Raw genomic sequence first — 24,252 nt, 5'->3', positions numbered from 1 at the left:
ATTTTCTTGTTTAAGATTTATTTTTATGCACATTTACCTTTTGATTTTAAGATTTAACTACTATGTCAGTATTCAAGTCTCATCTGCTTCTGTTCATAATTTCTTTTACATGTTCCTTACTTATTACACTGAGCTCTGGACACCTACTTGCTCATTTGTCTAAAACAAACCTGTAAATGGTTCTAAGAAAGAAGTGAGAAATTTCCACGCTGTTTCATAGCTGACCTCTGGAGTTCAATTGTCTCAAAAACCAAAAGTATCTAACATCAGGAATGTTTTTTGTGTCATGATACAACTTAGAATTGTATATTTATAGTATGTTCAATGTAGAACCACATAAAGCCTAAATTAAAATTTTAAATGAGAATTGCTTGATTTAAAACTCACTATCTTTATTACATCTATAAATCAACTAACCACTTGTGAGTTAATTGCCTCAATGTTGAAATGAGACTATTACCATTTGTCTAACATTCCCCACTAGGATATTGTCAAGAACAAATGCAATAAAGCACATTAAAGCACATCAGGAACTCCAAGGCATTAAATACTAGTTGGCACAGACTGGTATTCCTCATCCTCTTTTTGTTCATAGCCATTCAAGCCCTGAGCTGGCAGGAAAAATGAGTCATTAGGCTTTGTCTAGTAGCTTGGCTCAGGGAAGTCACATTGGCCACCAGAACTGTGGTGAAGCTATAGCAACGGTTAGAAAGAACCAACGATGTGGTTGCCAGGTGGAGGCCAAGCTAAGTCCTGAGCCTTTCTAGACTTTGCTATGAGCTTCTGTTCTCTCTCCTCCCAGGACATCTGTCCTAGTCACTACCACGCTGATGATCTTTGCATGAACTAACTGCCCATACTGCTTTGTGAACCACATCATAACTTCTGAGTGGTCTCTTCTTACTTTTAAATCTTCCCCAAAGTCACAAAGTGCCAGCTCCTTCATCTCTGGCCTATCATTGCAGTCAGAAGTGGTGGGATTCTGTGCCAAGGATTCTTTACCCTCTGAGTCAGTTGAGAGTCCCTCAGGAGGGCACAGACCTCCTTTGAGTTAACCATGGATCTCCTCTGCCAGGTGCTGGGAAGAATTTTGGCCAAGATTACAAGGAGGATTCTAAGGGTTAGCCCTGACTCAGGGCTTCTCTCCTATTGGGTCAAATTTACAGCCTCCAGACTCTTCTCTCCTATTTCCAGTGTTCCTCATCCCTACCTCCTCTTCCCCAAACACACTCACAAAGAGAGATCATTTCAAGGACCAAATGGGATATCAAGTAAGCCTTGGAATATGTTTTATTAGGGTTGTTTTGAAATCCAAGAATAATTTTTAGTGAATTCTTAAAAGATTATAATGAAACAACAATAAAAAATGAAAACACATGTCTTTTATAAGTTTAAAAGAATAAGCTTAAAAGAATATTTCACTGCTCTACATGTCAGCTCTGATATTTTGCCTGAAAGAAGGGACATGTTTCATGATAAATCTTACATAAAGTTGTAGTAATTAATAATAGATTCTGTATGTAGAAAAGTAAGGGGGAATAAATGGCAGGAATGGCGCTGAGAATAAATGGCAGAAATGACTCTGGGGATGTAATGGGAATAGATGGCAGAAGTAACTTTGTCTTAGAAGGAGACAGGAAGTCATCCTTAAAGGCAAACAGCTAACGAGATGTGAGGAGAGGGCTTCGCATCCAGAAAATAAAGCACCATGGTCTTTTCTCTTAGATAAGGGAGTCAGAGAAGCATCTTTAAAAAGAAACATCTAAAGAGGTGTGGGAAACAATGGGCTTCTCAGAGATATAACAAGTCCCTTATCAAAATAACAAAATGCAGATGCACAATGTGGGTAGTGGGCCCAAGGCCAGGACAAATTGGGCAAACTTCCAAGACCAGGATGAGCTGACCAGACTCTCCTGGAATGTCCAGTTTGATAAGGAAAGGGAGAAACAGGTGGTCATATTTAATGAGAAGTTGACTAGGTGCCAACCAATCACAAACATAGTTTCAAGGTAGAGTAGTTGGACCTAAGCTAGCTAGTGTCCTATATCATCTCCTAGACTTGAGTCATTTTTTTTGGCTTAGCTCCTTCACTAAGTCCCACCTGTCAGGGTGCTTTGCTATCTTTGCAATAATCTTTGTGCTTGCTTTAACTCTTAACTACTGGTCCAGTTGTCTTCAATCATTGACTGAGCCAGGACGGGAACTTGTTAACAACACTTTAGTATCATAATTCCTGGATCAATTAGTATTTTTTCTTCTTTTTTTAGAGTGAAACTGAGAAAAGATTATAAACAGGTACCAGTGGCTCATACCTATAATTTTAGTTACTTGGAAGGCAGAGATGGGGAGGACCTTGGTTCAAGGCCAGCCAGGGCAAAAAGTTTGCAAGATCCCATCTCAATCAATAGTTGGGCTCCATGGCACATACTCATCATCCCAGCTACTGTGGGTTGCTGAGATATGGAGGATTTGGTTCCAAGTCACCCCTAGGCAAAAGTTTGTGAGACTCAATTTCAATGACAAAAATGTGGGTATGGTGACATGTGCCTGTCATCCCAACTGTGGAGGGAAGCTTGAAATAGTAGAATCATGGTTCAGGCAGCCTGGGCAAAAAGCAAAACCCTATCTCAAAAATAAATAGAGGAAACAGTGCTGGAGTCATGGTTCAAGTGTTAGAGAGCTTGCCTAGCAATCATGAAGCCCTGAATTCAAATCCCAACACTACCAAAAAAGAAAAAATTGTGATCTTTGAATAGTGAAAGGAATATGGTGCCCAGGAAGACATGGATATAAAATACAAGGAAAGAGGGATAGTAGAGAGGTGGGAAGGTATGCCAAAAGAGTCTAGAGATACCAAAGAAAGAAACAACATGAATCTCAAAGTTGTATATAAGAAGTAAGAGTCATAGAAGGTTGGCTGTGCTAGAGCTTCTTAATATCATTAAAGCTGTATTAGAACATGTGGTTGTTTAAAAAATAACTTTTAGAAAAAAACTATATGCACACATAATAATTTTGTAAATCTTCATAGCTACATTCGGTAAAGTGACTGTCAAACCCTGAAGAATTAATTTAAGAATACCATTCTTCACAATCATATAATAAAATACTCTCCTTTGAAATTTTACCAATAAACAGGAAATTCCATGCATGTTCACATACTATAACCTGTAATGAATTTCAGCTTTAGCATCCAAATTCTACTTTTTCTTTGGGTTATAATCACATTGCAAATTAACATGTTGATAATTAATTTAGTTTGTACCCATCCTACAGAAAAGAAAAAACTCTACTTAACAAATGTAATATGTGTTTTTGAGTGGAAAATTCCAGAGTAAGAATAAGGGTTCTGGTTTTAGTTACTTTCAGTGCTTTCAAATGATCATTTGGAATTTGACCTATGGTGTTTTGTTCCAAAGAAAAATAATCAATGTATCCCTTGAGGATCTGTCAAAAGACTGGGATTAAGAAGGACAAGAAGGGAAATAATGATGGTGCACATGTCTGTCCTGAGTCACCTCCTGGGGTTTGAGTTAAGTAGTTAGAAGCCATTTTATCTATTCTCTGACACAGCAAACATAATGTGCTGCAGCTGAGGTGGACCACAAATGGCTTGTATTTCATTTTTCGTAAAAACCTGGAATAACCAGCCCTTCCTATGGAGACAGGACTTTTCATCTGGGTAAAAATATACAGATTCTCAGAAAGAAATGCTGGCTGTTTCACTCAGATGACCTCACTGTGCTAGACAGTATGGGAAAGGTTCACTAGTGGATTGAAAAAAAATGTCCAAACTCTCGTATCTCACTCATCTTTGAGCTATCATACTAAGGGACCTTTTCTAATTTTATTTTCTACTGTTTTTCCTTTAAAAAAATTAAAGACATACATTTTCCTTGATTAAGCAGTATGATGATATGTATCAGATGGATTTTAAGGGTCAATGCCAAGAAAAAGATTTTGTAACTTAAGAGACCAAAACAACAGGCTAACCTCAATTTAAACTCCACAAAACTTCATTGCATTAATTTAAGGAAAGGCACAGGATTTTAGTGCACAGTTGTGAGAAAATAAGGAAGCTTCTTAAATGGACTTAGAAGCAATTTTTTCTTTAAGGAGCAACAGTACTTAGCTGTTGGAGCTGTATGAATGTTCATTTAATTAATAAATTCATTTAATTCATCAATAATTTAGAAAAGGTTAGATCAAGAAGAATTAACCTAGAAGGTAACACCCACGCACAGGAAATCAATTTGAGTCAACTCCCTGTATAGCTATCCTTATCTCAACTAGCAAAAACCCTTGTTCCTTCCTATTATTGCTTATACTCTCTCTTCAACAAAATTAGAGATAAAGGCAAAGTAGTTTCTGCTGGGTATCGAGGGGGTGGAGGGGAGAGGGAGGGGGTGAGGTGGGTGGTAAGGGAGGGGGTGGGGGGAGGGGAGAGAAATGACCCAAACATTGTATGCACATATGAATAATAATAATAATAATAATAATTTTTGAGCACATTTTGTTAGATCCTGTACTAGGCTCAGGATAAACATGAATTAAAAAAAAAAGGACAATGCTCTCCTTTTTCTCTCCAGACAAAAAATAAACAAAACATTCATAGCTAATCATTCTGATTATTATAAGCCAGGAACAAGTGAGGTACTTTACTACAGATGATCTTAGATCAGGTATTCAGAAAAAACCTTTCTGAGACCATAACCAGAAAGAAATGAGAAGCAGCTGCTCGCCACACCACGCAGGAATTTTTAAATGATCATTTCTGGATTAAATGATCATTTCTGGAGAGAAATTCCCAAGGGATAAAGCTATTATATGGGGTCCAGATTCTGTTGAGGAAATCAAGAGAAAACGTATTTTGATTCCATTCTTCTTTCTATTTTCTTTGCTGTCTCTGCAGTCTCTGTTATTTGAGTAGAGGAGGACTTCCTAAGCCGATGTTTCACTTCTCTGTTCTGCTGTATATTGTGTACTTTTTAAACCCTATTTTCCAAAATTCTGTTAAACATCTGTTTCTGCTCATTTTAATATCCAGGGGCTCTTTTTTGCTTCCTAAGTTGCCCATCGTTTGCCATCTTTTCCTTTCTGCATGTGTGTAAAATATTCTCTTATTTCTCCAAGGAGGTTAAGGATAATATTTTTTGAAGCTTTGTCTTCCTGTATAATTCCCTAAGCTAACTTTTTCCTCTCTCCTTTTTCTTTCTTTCTTTGTTTTATTCAGTCCATGCCTTTCCTGTAAGGAGTCTGGTGACTATCCTTGGTCAACTGCAAGGTGAACTATGGAAGGAGTCAATCAGTATGGGAGGGGGGGAAACAGAGAGCTGGCCATGCTCTATCCCTGAGGAAGCTTTACGTTGTTCCTTTGGTGTTGTTTAGCTTTTTGAAAGAAGAGTCTTCTTGTGTGTTTGGAAAATACAATGTCAATGTTCTGGGAGTTTAGTGAGAGAAAAGAGCTAGAGGTCTTTTCATATACTCTAAACTTTTACTTAATCCTTCAATTGCATCTGACACTGCAACAGGACAAAGACTTTCTCTTTTATCCTTTTCAGAAGCAAAGGGTAAAATCTGTATTTTAAAGATGGGTTAACAAAGAGATCATTGCTCAGCTGGGTGAGGAGAGGAGAGATCTGGGGATCTGATTGCTTTTTACACAGATTTCCAACTGGTCACCCTATTTTAGCCCTATCTATCATTCCCTCCTCTACTGGTGGTGCCACCTGTTCCTCAGCCTTTCTCTCTATAAACTAAGATGGTGGCTTTCTGTTTTCCAACTGCAGGCCAAGTGGTTCAGTTCTAAGTTTTGTTACTATAAACTTCCTCATTTAAAGAACCTCATTCCAGCCTTTTTCACGAGATTTCAGGAGCAAGCAGAAATCAATGGATGTGTAACTCTGTTGTCTTTATCCAGAAATTTCATATTTGCTTAAGTTTTTTGTCGTGCATCTTATAAGCTAAATGCCATTTGATTTACTGACAACAGAAAATTTAATTCTCATCTCTTTTAATCTCTATTTAGCAGTAAAACACCACTGACCATTCCCTACTCCTTAAAGCTCTCTCTCTTTCCATTTCTGAACAATAAATATACCCTCCTATCTTTCCTCAACTTTCTGCCCATTCCTCAGACAATCTTACTGACCCTTTTCCTCCCATCACCAAAAGTTGAAACTTCTTATGGTGCTGTATTAGATTTTCTCCTGACTTTACTTTTTATTCTCTCTAGATGATATCACCCATGTTCTTTGACTAATTATTAACAATTCACAAACTTATTTCAACTCTAGACCTATGAGAACTAGATGTCTGTATCTCTCGTTAGATGTCTCTAAGGCAGTTTAGATTCACTATGTGGAAAAGAGAACTATGATTTTACCTCCTCAAACTTTGTCCTCTTTCAGCATTCTGTAGGTAGAGTCACTACCCAGGTATATTATTTAAAAAGTAGCATTTGTCCTGAGAATATCCTCTCATCCCCCCAGATTCACTCATTCTTCAAGCAAGAATTAGGTGTTCTGTCTTGTGTTTCTCTCTGTCACACTGCAATGCAATTATATATTTCCATACTGTGAGCCTACCAGATGAAGTGCTCCCAGAGCACCTTTTTTGGTTCTTGCACTGCCAGAACAAAGCACTGTCTTTGGCACATATTTAGTGTCTGTCATTCCATGAGTGAAAAAACATCAGTTCATTTAATATCAAGAAAAAATTATCAATGATAAGAGGCAATCTATACTTTCATGATATATTGAGAAAAGTATGGATTTCAAGAAAACAATTTTTAAAGAAGAGAATTTTATAGAAACTAAATAGTGATGCTTCCTTACTTTCTTTGTTTTGCTCATTGCCTTCAGGATGGACAGGTTTAGGTCTTCAAGTGCTGCTAAAACATTCTCATATTCTCCCAAGTGCTGAGAAAAATATTCTGAAAAGTAAAAATATTGAAATAAATTCATATTTGAGTTTAATCATAAAACAAAAAATGTACTGATAATTTACTTCATGAATAAGTAAAATGTTGGCTATAAATGAAAACTGGAAGGCCTTCAAGTGAGACTAAGACATCAATAAATATAGTAATTTCATTAAAAAAAGGGAAAAAGAGAAATAGACTTGATTGGTTATCATTATCTGTGAAACAATGTTCTTTCCAGGAAATGGGGAAAAAAATGAACCTGGATCTACTGACAAGGCTGTTTCAATAAAAATCTTTCTCGACAGTACATTATTACAGATCTCACTAGGATAGCAATTTTAGAAAAAAAGTGAAGCTATATTTTACTGTTTTTCCTCAGAAAATTTCAAGCAAGATAAACACTCCTCAAGGTTGAAAATCAGTGATTCTGGAAAACCTGAGGAGACATCCTGTGGCACCATCCTTGGATCTGTTCCTGTCATGATTTACTTTTCTGTCAATAATTTTTTTTGTGTGTCAAAGAGCAAAAGTCATGTTTATCATGTTTTTCAATTGCAAGGAATGGACAAGGGAATTGGATATTATGATTAAAATGAAATGAATGGAACATGGACGAATCTCAAACTAGTATATTGAAATGTAGTAGAGATAAAAAATCTTTTATTTACTTATAGAAATCTATGCAAATTAACATGAGGGCAGTTTAAGCCTAACAGAAAGTCACATATTGAAAAAAATGTAGAACTTTCACATACTAGAAAATCAATAGACCTCACCATTGCTGTGAACTCATCTTTGGATGAACAACAGTTTATTATTATCTCTCTTCAAGGAGCTATAAGTATTTATAAAATTAAATTGAAGTGGTAAATAATGCAAGCAAATCACTTGAGATCACTGGGATACACGTTAGCATGTTGATGAAAACCTGTCTTGATAAATCTGTTTAATAATCCAGATGGAATGATTTGTTGGCATAGGTATTAGTAACAAATGGGAAGGGCCAAAGGCTGATTTTGTAGCCAATGTGCAGAATGAAAACACAGATGGGTGATAAATTCTTGATTATGGTTGTCAAATCATAATCTCTGTACATATTGGTTAAAACATGACATATTTTTGACAGCAAGCAAAACGCACTCTTGATTATGCAATCCTTATAAGTAGGGTGGTGTATCTCTTATACAGATTCTTTAGAAAAGAGTTACTTGGATGATAAATAAGTAAACACTCCTTAAACACCTGTTTCAAAATAACGTTTTAATTCTTAGTTGACTTTCTTATAGAGTTGACAAGGGAAGCTGGCCTTAACTAAGTGTAATTATTTGTGATAAATGAAATCCCTATGGATAACACTTTTTTTTTTTAAGACTAATTCTCACTACATTGCTCAGCCTGGCCTCCAACTTATGATCTTCCTGCCTTAGCCTCAGTGTGCTGGAAGTACAGATGTGTGCCACCATGCCTGCTTGGACAATATTCTTTATGAATGAGCATATAGTTAGTGTGAGTATAGAATATTCGTAAGTTAGAAAAACTAACAAATATCAGAATTGAGTCCATATTAAGTTGAAGTGTAAAGAAAAAGTGTGAAGAAAAATACAAAAACAGGAAAGTTAGTACATTTTCATTTATATATATATATATACAGCTGAAAGAGGATTATATGGGGTCTTAAATGTGAGTAGGCAGAAATATATAAAGAGAATATGGTGCTAAAAGAAATTTAGATGGAAATAAGAGTTAATGTCACCTTTAATATTTCTTTTGTAAACAAGATTTTTGGCTTAGTCAATGAATTTTCCTGAAGAGAATTTAAGTTGCATTTTCAGTTTGAAATCATGTTCACAGGCACATGCTAACAAAACACAGGAGAAAAACAGTGTCAAAAAGCTTCAGAGCTGACACCTATCTGAACTTCATTCATTCTTCCTTTTCTACATTTATGGATTTCCTTATCTCAACTCTCCAAGTAGTAGGGAGAAAACCATCATTCCCCAAGCAATATACTAGATAGCAAAGAATGTAGCTCCAAGAATAGAGGGAAATACAGGACCCAAGACCTGGATAGAAGGTTAAGGAGGAAATCTAAGTGCATGGCTTTTTGGTTGTTGTTGTTGTTTTGGGTTTTTTTTTGAGGTGGTACAACTCAGTGTCACGCAAGCTCTTTCACAGCTTATTCACTGGGAGACATGTACTATGTAGCTAAGGCAAGTGGGGCTCCAATGAACTCAAAAAAGGAAGTCAAATGAAGCAGCCAGAAACATCTTACATACATAAAAGGAGTAAGTCCTTTCCACTTACTATGGTGAGTGTTCTTTTACTCATTCTAAGACCTAACATATATTTTCATAGTGCCTTTTCTGTGCTGGATGCTATGTAGAGTTTAGAATATGAAGATGAAAAGGCAGAGCCTCTATTTTTAAGGAGCCTACAATCAGGTAGGGGAGATAAACATTCCAACAAACTGCAATTCACATGATCATTATCAAGATAATGATCCAAAAGCCCAGATACAAGGCATAATCCAAATTCAAGACAAAGAATGTCCAAGTCTGCCTGGATAAATCAGAGAGACTTTTGGAGGGGAGACACCAAGGATGGCTCAATTAATAGCTGAATAGGACTTCATCTGCTGGATAATCAGTGGGAAGGCACAGAAGCTGGTGATATCTTTCCATGTCTGCACTGGCATATGTAGTTCAGTATTGCTAGACAAAAAGAATAGGACAAAGATATTTGAGGACAAGAGGAAGCAAGGAAGAAGGATGCTGAAAGTCAGTGGTGGGAGAGGAAGCTGGATGTGCTGGAAACAGTCCTTGCCTGATGCTCTAACTTCTATCCTCTATTCTAATGTTTTTACCATTTGCATCAGAATCTTCTAGTACCTCATTGTTCAAAGTAGGGTCTCTGGACCAGCTGGAACAGTTTCACCTTGGAACTTGTTAGAACACAGTATCTCAGGCCCACCCAAGACCTGGTGAATCACGGCCTGCATTTACATGAGAACTTCAGGCAATTTGTAGGTACATTTGAGTTTGAAAAGCATTGTTCTAGAGGATTTGTTGGAAACTTAAATTATTGTGAGGTTTCATCTGCTAAATCAGAATTGGGAATAATCACTTTCAACATGTTCCCTAGGATAGTGTGATATGCCAATTAAATTTAGACCACCATGGACAATAGGAAGCCATGACACAATTTGGAAAAAAAGGAGAGTGACATCCTAAAATTGTTTTATTAGAGAGATTTCCTTGGATGTCTTATAGATGATTTGGGGAATGTTGGTGACACTGTCAAGGGAGAAAAAGGCAACAATTTTTGAGAGTGATTCCATCATGAGAACAGAACCATGAGTTAAGCCAAGCTATGGGGTAAAAGGAAGATAGGAGTCTAGAATTTCATCTGTCTGTCAGCATACCCCTAGATGTGGCAAGAGGAAGGGAAGGTCAGCGATGCCTTTGGAAGTAGCTGAGCATGGACTGATGTTTTATTCATATTTCTTATTTGAAACACAATGACAGTGTGACCAGGCAAATGTGTTTTGTCCTTAAATCATGTTATTAGAGAAGAATAAAGACTTAGAATAAATATTGATTCTTTAAAACTCTTATCTTTGGGTAACAAAGTTATTCTTACCAAAGAAAAGAAAAGATCTACTTTTACAGAATCCCTCAGGGAGGTTCCATGAGCATGGGAAAAATAGAATCACATGGCACTTACAGAAACAAGAACCAATCCTCAACAGATTAAGTGAAGAATCTTTGAAAAGAAAAAAGAGTCTGGACATGGGGTATAATAAGAGAGTAAAATTCAATTTATAAGCAGATGTATTAAATAAGATATTTGTCAGAAAGCAAACTATCTTCTCATGCATATTCAATGCCACATCTCCTCTAATAAAATGTTAATGAGAGGTTAGTTTCTTCCTTCTTTCCAGTACTTTATAAGTGATATTACATCATTTATGCCAGGTTTTTTGTTTTTTATTTTTTTCTAAGTTGTTAAGTTTTTAGGTCTGACCTAAGAATTGCAAGACAGAGCCAAAGGACCCATGGATGCCACAAAGGTCTTATGGGGAACTTGTCTCACAAAGCATTCTCATGAGTTTAAGTGAGTCTCAGAGTATGTAGCTTGTTAAGAGTTCTCAAGCAGTAGACTAGACAGGAAAGAAAATAATTGAGATGAGAGAGAGAGAGATAAAAGCCCTATTATCTGAGTAGAGAGATCAGTTAGAAAAATACAGGTTATTTTTTCAGTTTTTGCATATATTTCTTGCACAAAAGGAGTTTCATTATAACATTTCCACACATACACACAATATACTCTGATCAAAACCTCCATCACTCTCCCTCAGCCCCCTACCTCCTTTCTTGGAACAAATTCAACAGGTTCAGTTGTTTTATTTTCATGCATGTGTATAGAGTACTTGGACCATATAGAATATGGGTTATTTTGAGGCGATGCTGTTCACTGTCACTCAATGTGTTTTACAACTCACTCACTTAGTGGCACATGCCAGGTAGACACAGCTCTAACAGCCTGTAAGACATAGAGTTGTGTAATTTCCAGCACACAGTCACTAGCACAGGTCTCTCAGCACTGCCCAGGCTTTTTCAAGGCAAGCTAGTAGCACTCGGCCACATGACCAGAAGTACCCAGCACACAGTTACGGAAAAGAATCTTACCCATGAAGCAAATTAAGCTTTTATTCTGGGAGTTCCCCTATACCTTCAGTTTTTATAATGTTTTTAATAGATTTCATCTGTCATTTTTTGGGGTGGCACTGGTGAACTCGGCCTCACATTTGTTCAGCAGGTGCTTTTACCATTTGAGCCACGTGACAGTCCATTTTTGGGTTGGGTATTTTTGAGATAGGGTCTCACAAATTATTTGCTTAGGTTAGCTTCAAACTGTGATTCCTGATCTCTGCCTCCTGAGTAGCTATGATTACAGACATGAGCCATCAGTGCCCGGCAACTTCATCAATCTTTAAAAATAGTTTAGTATTTGGTATGGAACAACCAACTAGATTAGAAATTACACTGTTAAATATATTCTACCTTGGTCACAAAGCTTTCTTACTCATATGCTTAGCTATCATCTATAAATATCTCAAAATTTGTAGCTACCAGGTTTAAGACTTGTGAAAAGGTTCAGAAAAAAATGATTAAGGTTATGAAAACAGTCAAACCAGGCGGGATAGAAAACATTATCACTATACTACTGATCTTTTAGATTGGAATTAAGGATGGCATGAATATGAAACCCAAACCTCAATGCCAGAGTTCAACACAATTATCTAAGTAACATCCACTTATATATCAACTGATCATGTAAGATATGATCAAATGCTGCCTTTAAGAGGGCTTAACATTATATGTGAAGAGTGAATAACCTTAGTGCCCTGATAAACTCCTAGTGGTTGTGTACCCTGCAAAAATTTTTACCGAGGAAATACGTTTACCGCAATGTATTACCAATACGAGAATACAAGGATAATACATATAACAATATTTACTTCAATACTATTTGTTCCAGAAGAAAGTTGGAAACAACTTTGAAAGGGACTTGGCCCTTCCAGTGGACAGAGGCAGATACATTCTGGGAGCTGTCTCCTGTCCCCTCAACTGTGTTCTGCCTGTATGGTGTCCTTACTTCTCCATTGATACAGGTGGCTCCAGTGGGCATGGTTTTTACATGAAGCAACAGAAGTACAAAATGCTTTCTTTTTTTTTTGGAATTTAATGTGTTCTGTAAAAAATCTATTGGCAGCCCTGTTCCCTCCATCTAAATTTTTTGATTTTTACTTGTCTGCGTTTTTATTTTTTGCCTCATATCCAAGGACTCTTAAAGAATTAGCACAGACACATTTGTTAAGTAAAATAGTGAATCACAATAGGTGATAGTGGTCATGGTTTTCTCTGTTAGTAAGTTGTGAAAGGATGTATGAAGATAGTCATGAATGTACAAAGTGTTCGAGTCCTGCTCCAGTTCATGTGACCGTATCTACATGTTGACAGACTTTCACAGGGAATAAAGCTGTGTCTAGTGTCATTACTGCTAGTATGCTCTGCCCCTTCAGTGTTGGCCCCAAACCTTCCTTTCCTTTTAAGCTGGCAGGGAAGGGAGGGGAGGAGTACAGCAGCACCAATAGTCAACCAGTGGCATCTCCTTAGTGGTGGTGAGAATCCTAGACTGACCACACCACAGCATGGCCTCTAGGGTTCCTACAGAGATGGCCTCAATTCCCACCTCTCTCCCTAAATATCTGTGGGGAGCCCTCACCCTGGCTGGCAGTGGAGATAGACCACTAGGAAGTGGGGGTAAGGCCTAAGAGCTGCTGCTGTTGGGAAGTCCTTGCTGCTTGTAGATCCAGCCTTAATATTTTTCTGACATCTAGTAAGAGCAAACCTTGCACAAAGTGGATATCAGAGTTAATACTGTGAGGAGACAAATAATGAGAAGTTTTACCAAAGATAGTGAAATATCACATAATGTCTGCATTTTATCATTGATTTCAGTGTGTCCTTAGAAAACTGAATGTAACAAAAACCCAGGACATTTTTGGAAATTGTATGCTCTCTAGAAACTTTGTGTGAATCTTTATATAAGCACTGTTTTATGAGTTATATAAAATGTTATAAAAATAGAAAAAAAATAAAAGGGACTTGGTTGAAAAAATTAACATAAATAGGTTACTGTGCAACCTCTTTAATAGATGAGGTAGAACAGTATGCAGTTGCACTCATCCCATAATATCTGCATTGCTGGAAAACAATGCTATCTACACATTTGTGTCAATGTCAATAGTGCATGAAAATGTTTGGGAAGATGTGCTCTAAGCAGTCAGCAGTGGGGATTAGAATTAAGGGAAGAAAGGGGAGGAAGGATGAGTCTGGCATTTTCTTATATACCCATGTGATTCTGTATTGCTAAAGATTTTAAAGTACTAGTTAAATATTACTTTTATAATTAAAATCAGACACATTTTTTAATTCACATTTTAATAGTTAATAGACTTAGAGGTCCATAATTGAGCAAGTTGAAGAATTAAGGAAAAGCAAATTTAAGATACCTGAAAGCCTTAGATACCTGGAATTTGTTAATAGGTTTCCTGTAGAAAGCACATGAAATCTCCTTTCTGTGCCAATCAAGCTCTACCCCTCCCAAGCACAAGGAGGAATTTGTGTGGGGGGGTGAAAATCTACATATTCTGCTTGCTAGCACTGAAGCATTTGGTTTTGATTAGAATCCAACTTAAATATTTACTTTATATTCACAAAATAATGAGAAATGAAACTACACTCTGGAAGATGCATATTCTTGAACAGAAAGGGGGAGGATTATAAAGTGATTGGGAATACAATCACTGGATTTAAAAAATATGGAGGAGTTCTGTTGAGTGAAAGCCTCATCTTTTAGTTACCGACCTAAAACTATGGGGGGAAAATCAGTTAAGCTTTTTCAATAAATACAGGGCAGGTTCCTAATCAAGTTCCTTTATTATAAAAAAAGAGACAAACTCAAAAAATATGTGTAGAGGATGAAGTGAAGATATACTATCATACTTTAAAATTTGAAGTAGTTTTAAGAGAAGCTAGAAATTAATATACTATTCCTTAATGACGACAGATAAGCAGCATAGAAAATAAAGAAAAGACACTAATGTTTTTATCTTAAAAGACCTTCATAACAGCTTTCTTTTTTTTATCAGCTCTGCCTACCCAGGCAAAATTAAGTGGAACATAAAAAAGAATTACCTGAATGATTCAAGAAAATGATTACTTCAGCCTGACATATGTAGACATTTAAAGCAAATGGGTCTCTCACCTTCATAAAATTATCCAGATAGTATTTTCAATTCTCCACATTACCTCTTTACTTCACTGGCAGGGATGGCTATACCACAACTTAACCTTTATGGAGACTGCTATTCATTACAAAGTCTGGTGTCGTAGTCCATAGGGGAACTTTTGGCTATTTAGAATAGCCATGTGCAGATGATTGTATGTGAAATCAGGACAGGATTTTCCCTGCTTGTTTTGTAACTGCCTAACCTGCTTTGATACTAAAGTACCCCGTTTCCACATAACCATATCTTGCTTTTTCCGTTGGCTTCTTTTCCCTCAATTGGAATAGACACTATTCAGGGACAGGTAGCACAGAATATTTTATGACTATTAGAAAATTTAAGGCTCGTGGTTGAGGATTCTCATACTTGTTTTGTTCAATTACTGCCTTGAAAGTTTGTATTCTGATGCTTTGTCCTGACATGGCATCTCTTGATGTTGCTCTACTGCTTTGTTGAAAAAGAAGATAATAACTCGTGAGTATTATAAAATGGGTTTTTTGATGGTTTTGCTAAACTGTAACATTGTAAGAATTATGAGATGTTCAGGAGGTATTTGTGATTTCAATTAGAAGTTCTAGAGAAATTTATCTCTAACCATCAAAAAATGTTTCAAGTCAGGTAGACAATAAGCTCAAACTTGAGCAAAGGTCATATATTTATCTTAAAATGAAAAACTTAAAACCTTCCAGTATTCAGAGAAGCATGGCTGTTTTAAATTGAACAGTTTCATAATGCTGTATAATTTTTTCATAACAAAGAATAAATTTCAGGTATATTTACTTTTGTACATTTCTAATCTTTAACTCATATTCCCAACCACAGGGAAGAGACCATAAAACCAGGCATTTGTAAAGATTTATCTCTATGCATTTGAATCATTTAATTTGTAAGTGACATTCAAAATTCTAGAATGATTTAGGTAGGTATGGGACAAAGTTATTTTTACATTTCAAGGGCACAGTTTTGCAAAAACAGTAACAAAAGGCTATGCACAATGTATTGTGAAGCAAATAATGAGTTGTATTAAACACCATTTAAAAAATATATCCAAACTGGTAGAGAACTAGCTCTTATGAAACTAATGCACTGGTTATAATACAATTTATTTTTGGCAGTACTGGGGTTTGATCTCAGGGCCTCTCGCTTGCTAGGCAGGTTCTGTACCACTTGAAGCCCTCCACCAGTACAACAATAACAATTCGTCCATGAACAAACTAATGAGGTCCAACTTTTTCTGCAAAGAAATATGCACTTGAGCAAAACTCTTAGATAAAGATAAGTCTCTGCAGATTTTGATACAGCTTTTACATTATTTGGGAACTCCTAATCTATGACATTAATTCCAAGGTGTGTAAAAACATATCAAGCAATAATCTTCTTTCCCTCTAAAACATGTAATACGTTTGAATGGGCTTAAAGAAACTTACCACATAGTTCTTCTGTGTCAAGATTGCTGAAAAGATGAGAAAAAAAAGTATTATTACGTTAGTAATCTTTTTCTTTGAAGTTTTTATTCCTTTTTTTGTTTGTTTTGTGTTTTAGTGCTGGAGATCAAGTCCAGGACATCCCAAATGCTAGTCAGTTGCTTAGCCACTGTGCTGCACCCTTGATTCTTCATTTAAGTTTTTAAATAATTAAATGCAATTATTCTATAATCCATATTATTATATTAAAAAATAGTATATAGTTAGGATATTCTTTTATAAATTCTACATTGTTTAAATAGTCATGGTTTTTTAACAAAGACTGTATTAGATTAGGTTTTTGAACAAGTACTTCCTAGGATTTATACTTTAAAGCTGCAACATGCTGGGAAAATAATGTATAATGGGTCTGGAATGCCTGAGTTCAAATCATGACTCTACTACTTACCTTCTATGTGACCTTTGGTATTTTACAGCTTTGTGTCTCAGTTTCTCTGCCCCAAGACAGGAATAATAATTATGTGTGTGTATATAGATATGAGTTTTATTCAACCATAAGGAAGAATGAAACCAAGTGGTTTAAAGATAAATGGATGCAACTGGAAGCCATTATGTTACGTGAAGTAAGTCAGGCTCAGAGAGACAAAGGCCACATTTTCGCTCATCCATGGAAAATAGATCCAAAAGATAAACCTATGCACAAAAATAAGCATGATCATATACAAACATAGATGTAGAACATATTTGTTGTAGTGGAACTACTCTGCGGAACTCAGGAAAAGAGGGAAAGGAAACGAGAATGACGGTGCATCAGCAGTACGGAAATACACAGCATCGTGTAGATAGAGGATATCACTGTGTGTATTGAAAGCTGTTGAATAATGGCAGGGTGGGAGGGAGAGTAAATGCAAGGGGTTGAATTGACCAAAGTAAAGGACGCTCACAGCGGGGTACATCAAGAAACTTCTTTGAACATTAACTTAGGAGTTAATAATGAAAGACAGGACTGTGAAATAAGTACAGCATGTGTGTGTATGTGGGTTTGTGGGGGGGTGTATGCGGGGGGGGGTACTTGTGGGCGGGGGAGGGCGAATGAAGGAGAGGAAAGTGAGGGAATGTGGTTGATGAACTTCATACACAAATATAAAATAAGATGATGAAAACTTTTGCAATTGCTTCAAGTGGGGCAGGGAGGGGTCGAGGTGGTGGAGGTGATGTAACCAATGTACAGTGTAAGCCTAATTGGAATTGTCACAATGAATCCCCCTTGTACAATGAATATATCCTAATAAAAAAAGTGTACAGGTTATGTCATTCCATTTCAGAAAACCAAGTGGTTTCTTCCACTGAAATATGTCATTAATTAGACACCATGCAATAATCCAAGAAGTTTCTCCTTTTCTTCTTATACATTTGGAATCACAGAAGAATTTTAAGAAGGTGAATAATATCACTAGATTTAAACTTTAAGAAGGTCACTGACAGATGGATTGAGATTAGGTAGAAGGAGGGTGACAACAGGCCAAGAGCCCAATTTGCAAGGTATTTTAACAATCTGGGCCAGTTCTGAGTGGGGTGTACAAGGCACAACCCAAAGAGTGTGTAAGCCCATCTATGGGAGAAGGGAATGGACAAGAAGAAATATTTAAACTTCTGTTTGTATTTATATTTAATCTTCAACTTTTTTCATTTCATTTTATGTAATTTCACAATATCAAAAGATTCAAATAGTGGTGCATTTATATAATTTATAAGCAAGTAAAACTATATATCTGTATTTGGATTATAAACTACAAAGCATTGCATAATAATGGAGTTCAATCTAACAATTCAGAAGTCTTGTAATGATAGTCAGAGATGGGGAGAGGAGCAGAAAAGAATAAATACAGGTGAAGGACTGAGTTAAAATCAACTTTTAAAATTCATTGGATTCAGTATCAGATAGCTTAGAGTTTATTAGCAGTACCATTGCAAGCATTAAATACATGCTGTTTTCAGACTCAGTGTTTTTTTATAGAACTTCAGACTTGAAGAAAAGGACATTAAAGGTTGCTTGTTTTTGCATTTGTTTTCCTCAGAATGGTTCACAGAATCATAATGAGATTCATTTTGAATTTCTAAGGGAATAAACAGCACAAATCCATTATTGAAAATTAAATTACTTGGAAGATAGCATAAATCATAGCAGTTCAGAATAATTTACAAGACAGTAGTTCTGCTTGCTCCTTAATAAAGGACTAGGTTTTCAAATGCTATAATATTCACAGCCTCCAGCATGACTTTATTCAGCTGTTTTTTGTGCTATGTTGTTAGTAGTTGTTAGTAAGACATGGTTCTTTTTATAGTGGCTCACATGAGTGACTTCTAGTAGAACCAATTTCATACTGAGATGTATTTTCAATATCAATACTGCAGTAACACGGGATTTTAAAGGAATAGAAAGCCATAGACAAACCTAGAGTATATAAAAGCATGTAATATTTTCCTGCTTCTTATGTTTGCAGCAAGAAACCTAATACTTTGAGCAATGCCATCATGAGAGAAAAATGGCAAGAATGAATACACTTTTATAGAAATTGAACTAGGTGAGTGTTACTCCATGAATGCATATTAAGCTATATGCCAAAGAGTAGTGAATAACAAAGATATTCATTGTAACTTGATTGGCAATAGTGAAAAAAGACAAGCTAAATATTGATTAGTTGAGTAACTGTGTAAATTTTTGTATTATTATAGACTTATTAAATGTATATAAAGAGTTGTTAAAAGTTTATGTCCAAAAGTTGTATAAATATCAAACCAGAATCAAATGCTATATATAGAAGGATCAAAAAATTCATTTTCAAAGGCTGAGAAGAAAATGAGAAACAATGCCAATAGTGAGCCACATTGCTTCTGGATGCTAAGACTTTAGGTAGGTTTGCCTTTCCCTTTTTTATAATTTTCCAAATCATTGTCTTTAATCATTAGATGATTTCATTCTCCATGGGAAAAATAAACTCTGTGGTTAAAAATGGAAGAAATAAGAAAAAAGCAAGAGATGTTAATGATAAAGGGTGAGATTTCTAATTATTCTGGTCATATGATTTAACTTCCCGTAAGCCTACAAGTATAGACAGCATTCCATCTGACTGTTTGGAGCTAGCACTCAATTTTGCCGGAAGTACCATTGTTACAATCTGAAAATAACATTGACACAATGTACACAGTTTAACACCATTCATTTACAACCCTTAGGGGTAGGTGGGTTTGTTCTGTGTTGGATGCTCTTAAGTTCTGATAAAACCAAATTTCTATCCTAAGAAATATATGTACTGCTTAGAAATAGAATATTGGGGATAGGCAGTCTGATTTTGTTTGGGAATTCAGAATCTCCAGCTTTCAATTCCAGACTGCATTCTCAAAACAATTTTACATTCATGTTAACATCCTTAGTCTTCTTTTTGATGTATTTCCTTATAGATTTAGCTGCATTTCAACTTACTGTAAATTAGAACAAAAGGATTGTGACTTTCTTTCTAAAAAATCCACCATTTTAAACTCCTCTGCCTCTTCTGATTATTTTCATTTCTTTTTAGTATCTTCTTTTTCAAAATTTCCCTACGGTGTGAAGCTTTCCTGAGTTCTGGCTTATGTTTAACTAAGTTTCCAATTCATCACCCACCAGTCTGAACACTGCCAGTGCAAAAGGATTTTTTTTCAGTTTTCAGAAATTTGTTAAACACTTCTAGACTTTTTAATAAGCTGAAGGAATTAGTTTTGGCTTACAAAGATATTTATTTCTCAACAATATTTGAGGCAAGGGGAATCCTACCCAGGTTAATCTGATCAAAGTATTGTCATGCTGCACATACATTGGTTTATTGGCAGACTAGCAGAGTGGCTGTTATAAATATGTTCAGCCATCATTGTGTTCTTTATTTTATAAAGTGCTATCATGATCTCTCAATTCACTAAGGATCATCATCCCTCCATTATCATTAGGGCAAATATGCTGAGATTGTTCTGGCATACCAAACAAGATAGTGTTAATGAGAATCAATAGAAACAATATTGGGAGATTAGAAGAATAATGAAGTACCTCCACATTGCAAGTATTTTTGAATAGTATTTAAATCCATGAATTATATTCGTAAGTGGGTGTACAATCTGGTAAGCACAGAAGGACAGGGCAGATTATGGGAAAGGTTGAGACCTAGGACTGGAGGTATCACTTTAATAGGCAGAACTACAGATACCAACCAAGCCAAGTTGAGCTTTATGAAACAGGAGGATTTAACCTAGAGGAGTATGGGGACATAATACATAGTGGTGAAAGGGATTTTAGGAATAGATATTATTCAGATATTTCCACAGGCAAGGGCCAATTGTCTTAATCACCAGAGATCTGAGCTTGCAGCTGAATAGTAGGGCCACATGTGAACATGGGACTTCCTTCTAGAGGAATGAGAATACCACAGAGGTTATCAAATAGGGACTTAGAATATGTAATGAGCTCAAAATGCCAGAACCAGCATAGAAGTGGAGATCAGTTCTTATGATCAAGTTGTCAAACATAAGATGATACAAAAGGAACGTCATGCTGTCAACATAGAGTGACTTGATGTTGGGTTTCAGTAAAAGACCAAATCCTGGTGATAGCGCTTTGAATCCCTTCTGAAAAGACCAAAATTATTCCTAGAACTATTGTGGGTCAGAGTGGGTTATTCACAGGTTAAATGGCTGGAGTATACGGAGATGACTTCCATCAGTTACATTTGGTACCCTCTTGGTTTGAAGTATAGACCATGGAGTATATAGCCATCATACACTTTTTGGTTGGGTCTCCTCAATGAGAGGAGTCTGTAGGAGGAGTTCAGTCTATAGGTGATCTCTAAGCAGAAATGTGAACCTTTCTAATACTGAGGTCAATTAAGGTCAGACATTTTTCACATATAAACACAGTGTCTCGTGATGAGAATGGAATTGATAAAAACATTTTTCTTATGCTAAAGGTTTTTCATTTACTCATCAATGACCTATTATTTAAACATTTTACGTGTATTGAAGTGGGTTGACATTTGTCCTCTCAAAAGATTTAAGTTCTAAACTCAGCACCTGAGTTCCTTGGAAATAAAGTCTTTATAGATATAATCAAGTTAAGATGAGATTGTGTATCTTAATTCAATGACTTCTTTTTATAGGAGAAAGGAGAGAGAGATTTGGATGAAGACAAAAAACAGAGAGACGAAAGACATGTGAAGATGAAGGCAAAGATTACAATTATGCTCCCAAAAGCCAAGGAACACCAAGGAGTTCCAACAACCCCCCAGAAGCTGAAAGAGGTATGAAAAGATTCTTCTATGAGGACTTCAGTGGGAGCATGGTCCTGAGGCTTCTTTATGGTGGACTTCTAGCCTTCAGAACTGAGAGGAAATAAATTCCTGTTGTTTTAAGACTTGAAATTTGTGATACTTTGTCATAGCATCCCTAGGACACTAGTGTAGGCATGTTACTATGTTCTGGGTAAAAGACAAGCAACCATACAGACAAAACAGCATAGCTTTTTGGTTTGTATGTCACTGAACTGTCTTTTTGAGCACTCAGTGAATTAAAGATCTGATTCCTAAGTTAGAAGTTACTGTATTGCAATAAGTCAGCTGAAGTATGGGAATTTCAAAAATGAAAACTTTTGGTATCCTAGACAGTCAGTTATGTGGAAAATAATAGAACAAATCTAATTCACCATTAAATAGCAGTTGACATGCATAGAGTACTTGGCATGTGCCAGCAACAGTTTGGAGAACTTTGCGCTTCTGAGCTCTTCCCCCACTGAACCAGAGCTGGAATTAGATCCCATTCACAGGATGTACAAGTACTGAAAGAGTAACTGGCACTAGGCAGGGATCTGACTGATGCTTTTTTGATTGAATCCATCATTTCAGAAACCAATGGAGGAAGAGGGACTGCAAAGAGTATAAGTAAGATGATCAGAAAATAACCAGGAGGGACTGGTGTATCAGAAGTCAAGGAGTAGAGATCTCCCAGAGCTCAGTACCTCGAGGAAAAGGCACTGTAAAGACTGGAGAAAAACTATTGCAATTCACACTTTGTGCCATTGCTAATTTTTGAAACAGCAGCTTCAATCCTTCACTGAATCTTTGTCCTTAGAAAAGCCAGAAGAACATAACCATGACTCTGAGAAAGGAGGCATGAAAGTAAAAAATAAGGGATGGTTAAGGAGACAGAGGGAGTTGGGTTCAAATGAAGGGATAAAGTCAGTTGTATTTACAGACTGCAGCCAAGAGGCTGAAAGGAAAGAAAAGATAATTGGAAGAAAGAGGCCATGGCAGAGACCATGGGCCAGGAGGGACCTAAAATATAGGTGTAGCTTAGAAGGGGGAGACATATTTTTTTCTGAGCCTGAATTGCTTTTCTTAAGGCAGAAATATAGTTGATTTTTATTAAAGCCTGTTCTCTAGTTTAGAGGTTTCTAAATCTGATTGAGCAATGGAACCAGAAATCATCTAGGGAATTTTCAAAAATACAGGTTTCCAGGCCAAACCCTTAGAGATTATACTTCAAAAATTCAAGGTAGGGCTCAGGAATCTCTTTAACAATGTTCCCAGGTGATTCTGTTATCAGCCTCCAGTCCTCAACACCATCTTTCAACACTATCCTCAACAACATCTCTCAACACTATCCTCAACAATATCTCTCAAAATAAATAAAGCATTTATTTTGAGCAATGAAATGCAATCTGCAAAGAATATTTGCTGCCCCGTAAGTGCAGCTTAAATTAATTATAATTATATACTCTGTGTTAATAGCACTAAACTCAATAATTATTTACACAGCAATGTACTCTGTTACACCCCTGTTGGACTCTTTAGAGATCATGATTATATTCAGCAGGGGACAAGACCCACTTATTCAAAAGGTCAGTCTCCAAGTGACAATAGACCATTTGGCCCTGCTCTCTCTTAAGACAATCCTGATGACTCATGGAGAAACCAGGTGTTTGTGAAAATTCCCCTAAGGTTTCATGTTCAGGTCCCTCTGTATTTTTTCCTACAGAGCTTATTACCTCATTGCTTCAGTTACCAATTATTGATGTAACTCTTACTCCTTTGATCTCTAGTTCTGCTTCTTGCTTCAACTCCAATTCAGTTGGTGAACCCATTTTGGGGGCTTTTGCACTTGGATATTATGCTACTTCTTATACCAGTGGTTTTCAAACATTCGTGAACATAAGAGTCACATGGAGAGCTTGTTAAAACCCAGGTTCCTGGACCCCATGGCCAGAAGTTGCAGACCAGGGAATTTCTCTTGAGTTTCCCATGCTGCTGCTGGTGATTCCAGGAGCAGCAGTGAGTTGGGAGACTGAGCCCAGATTTTTTTTTGCTGGTTCAAGTTTGATTGATGGTTTTTTCATCCAGGCATTGTGAACTACAGACATCATCTATCAGGCCTCATTGTTCCTGCCTCTCTTCATTCATTCATTCATTCATTCATGGCACACAAAAGAATCTTCCCTGATTTCTTCAAGTAGACTCAGTCCAGAACCTCAGTTGGTTCACACAGGAAGACAAGACACAGTTTTCTCCATGCTCTGATTTTGAACAGATTTCTAGGTCCTGTTTAAAAAAATTGTATCTCAAATATTATGCCAGGTATAAAAGTTGTGCATAGAGCTAGAATAATGAGTCTGTCATTTAATGATACTCTTTTGTAATGTTATTTCATATTCAGTAAACAACAATAACAAAAAAGGAATCTGAATTTGCAGTTGCACAGTAAGGAAGTACTGGAGAGGGGGCAGGGAGAAAGAAATAATAAAAATTACCAGACACTGTTTTCATTAAGATGTGCTGTAGAACTGCTGAAGCATAAAATAATTGACAAGCTGTTGCTGTGGCTTATCATTGTACTCTTAACTGTCTGAAGAATTTTGAACTCTAACTGGTTGATTGACATCTATTGCCTTCCAGAACTGAAAAAGCTGTCCCATGGCTGATGTCCTCAAAGGGCAGATAATATATGATTCTCCATCTGCCTTCTACTTCTCT

The 24,252-nt window shown here is 36.4% G+C and overlaps 1 protein-coding gene across 1 annotated transcript in view; it reads right to left on the bottom strand.

Annotated features, from left to right (window-relative positions):
* Positions 1 to 24,252, bottom strand: part of Necab1 (N-terminal EF-hand calcium binding protein 1) — a 154,888-nt gene that overhangs the window by 68,174 nt on the left and 62,462 nt on the right. The window contains exons 4-5 of the mRNA XM_074068812.1: positions 16,208 to 16,233; positions 6,837 to 6,934 (exon numbers count right to left, since the gene is read on the bottom strand). Coding sequence (XP_073924913.1) covers positions 6,837 to 6,934; positions 16,208 to 16,233 — 124 coding nt within the window. The remainder of the gene's footprint in view (positions 1 to 6,836; positions 6,935 to 16,207; positions 16,234 to 24,252) is intronic.

The sequence above is a fragment of the Castor canadensis genome, chromosome 3 (assembly GCF_047511655.1).
Source record: "Castor canadensis chromosome 3, mCasCan1.hap1v2, whole genome shotgun sequence".
Taxonomy (NCBI): Eukaryota; Metazoa; Chordata; class Mammalia; order Rodentia; family Castoridae; genus Castor; species Castor canadensis.
This window is presented reverse-complemented; position numbering and strand designations above follow the sequence as displayed.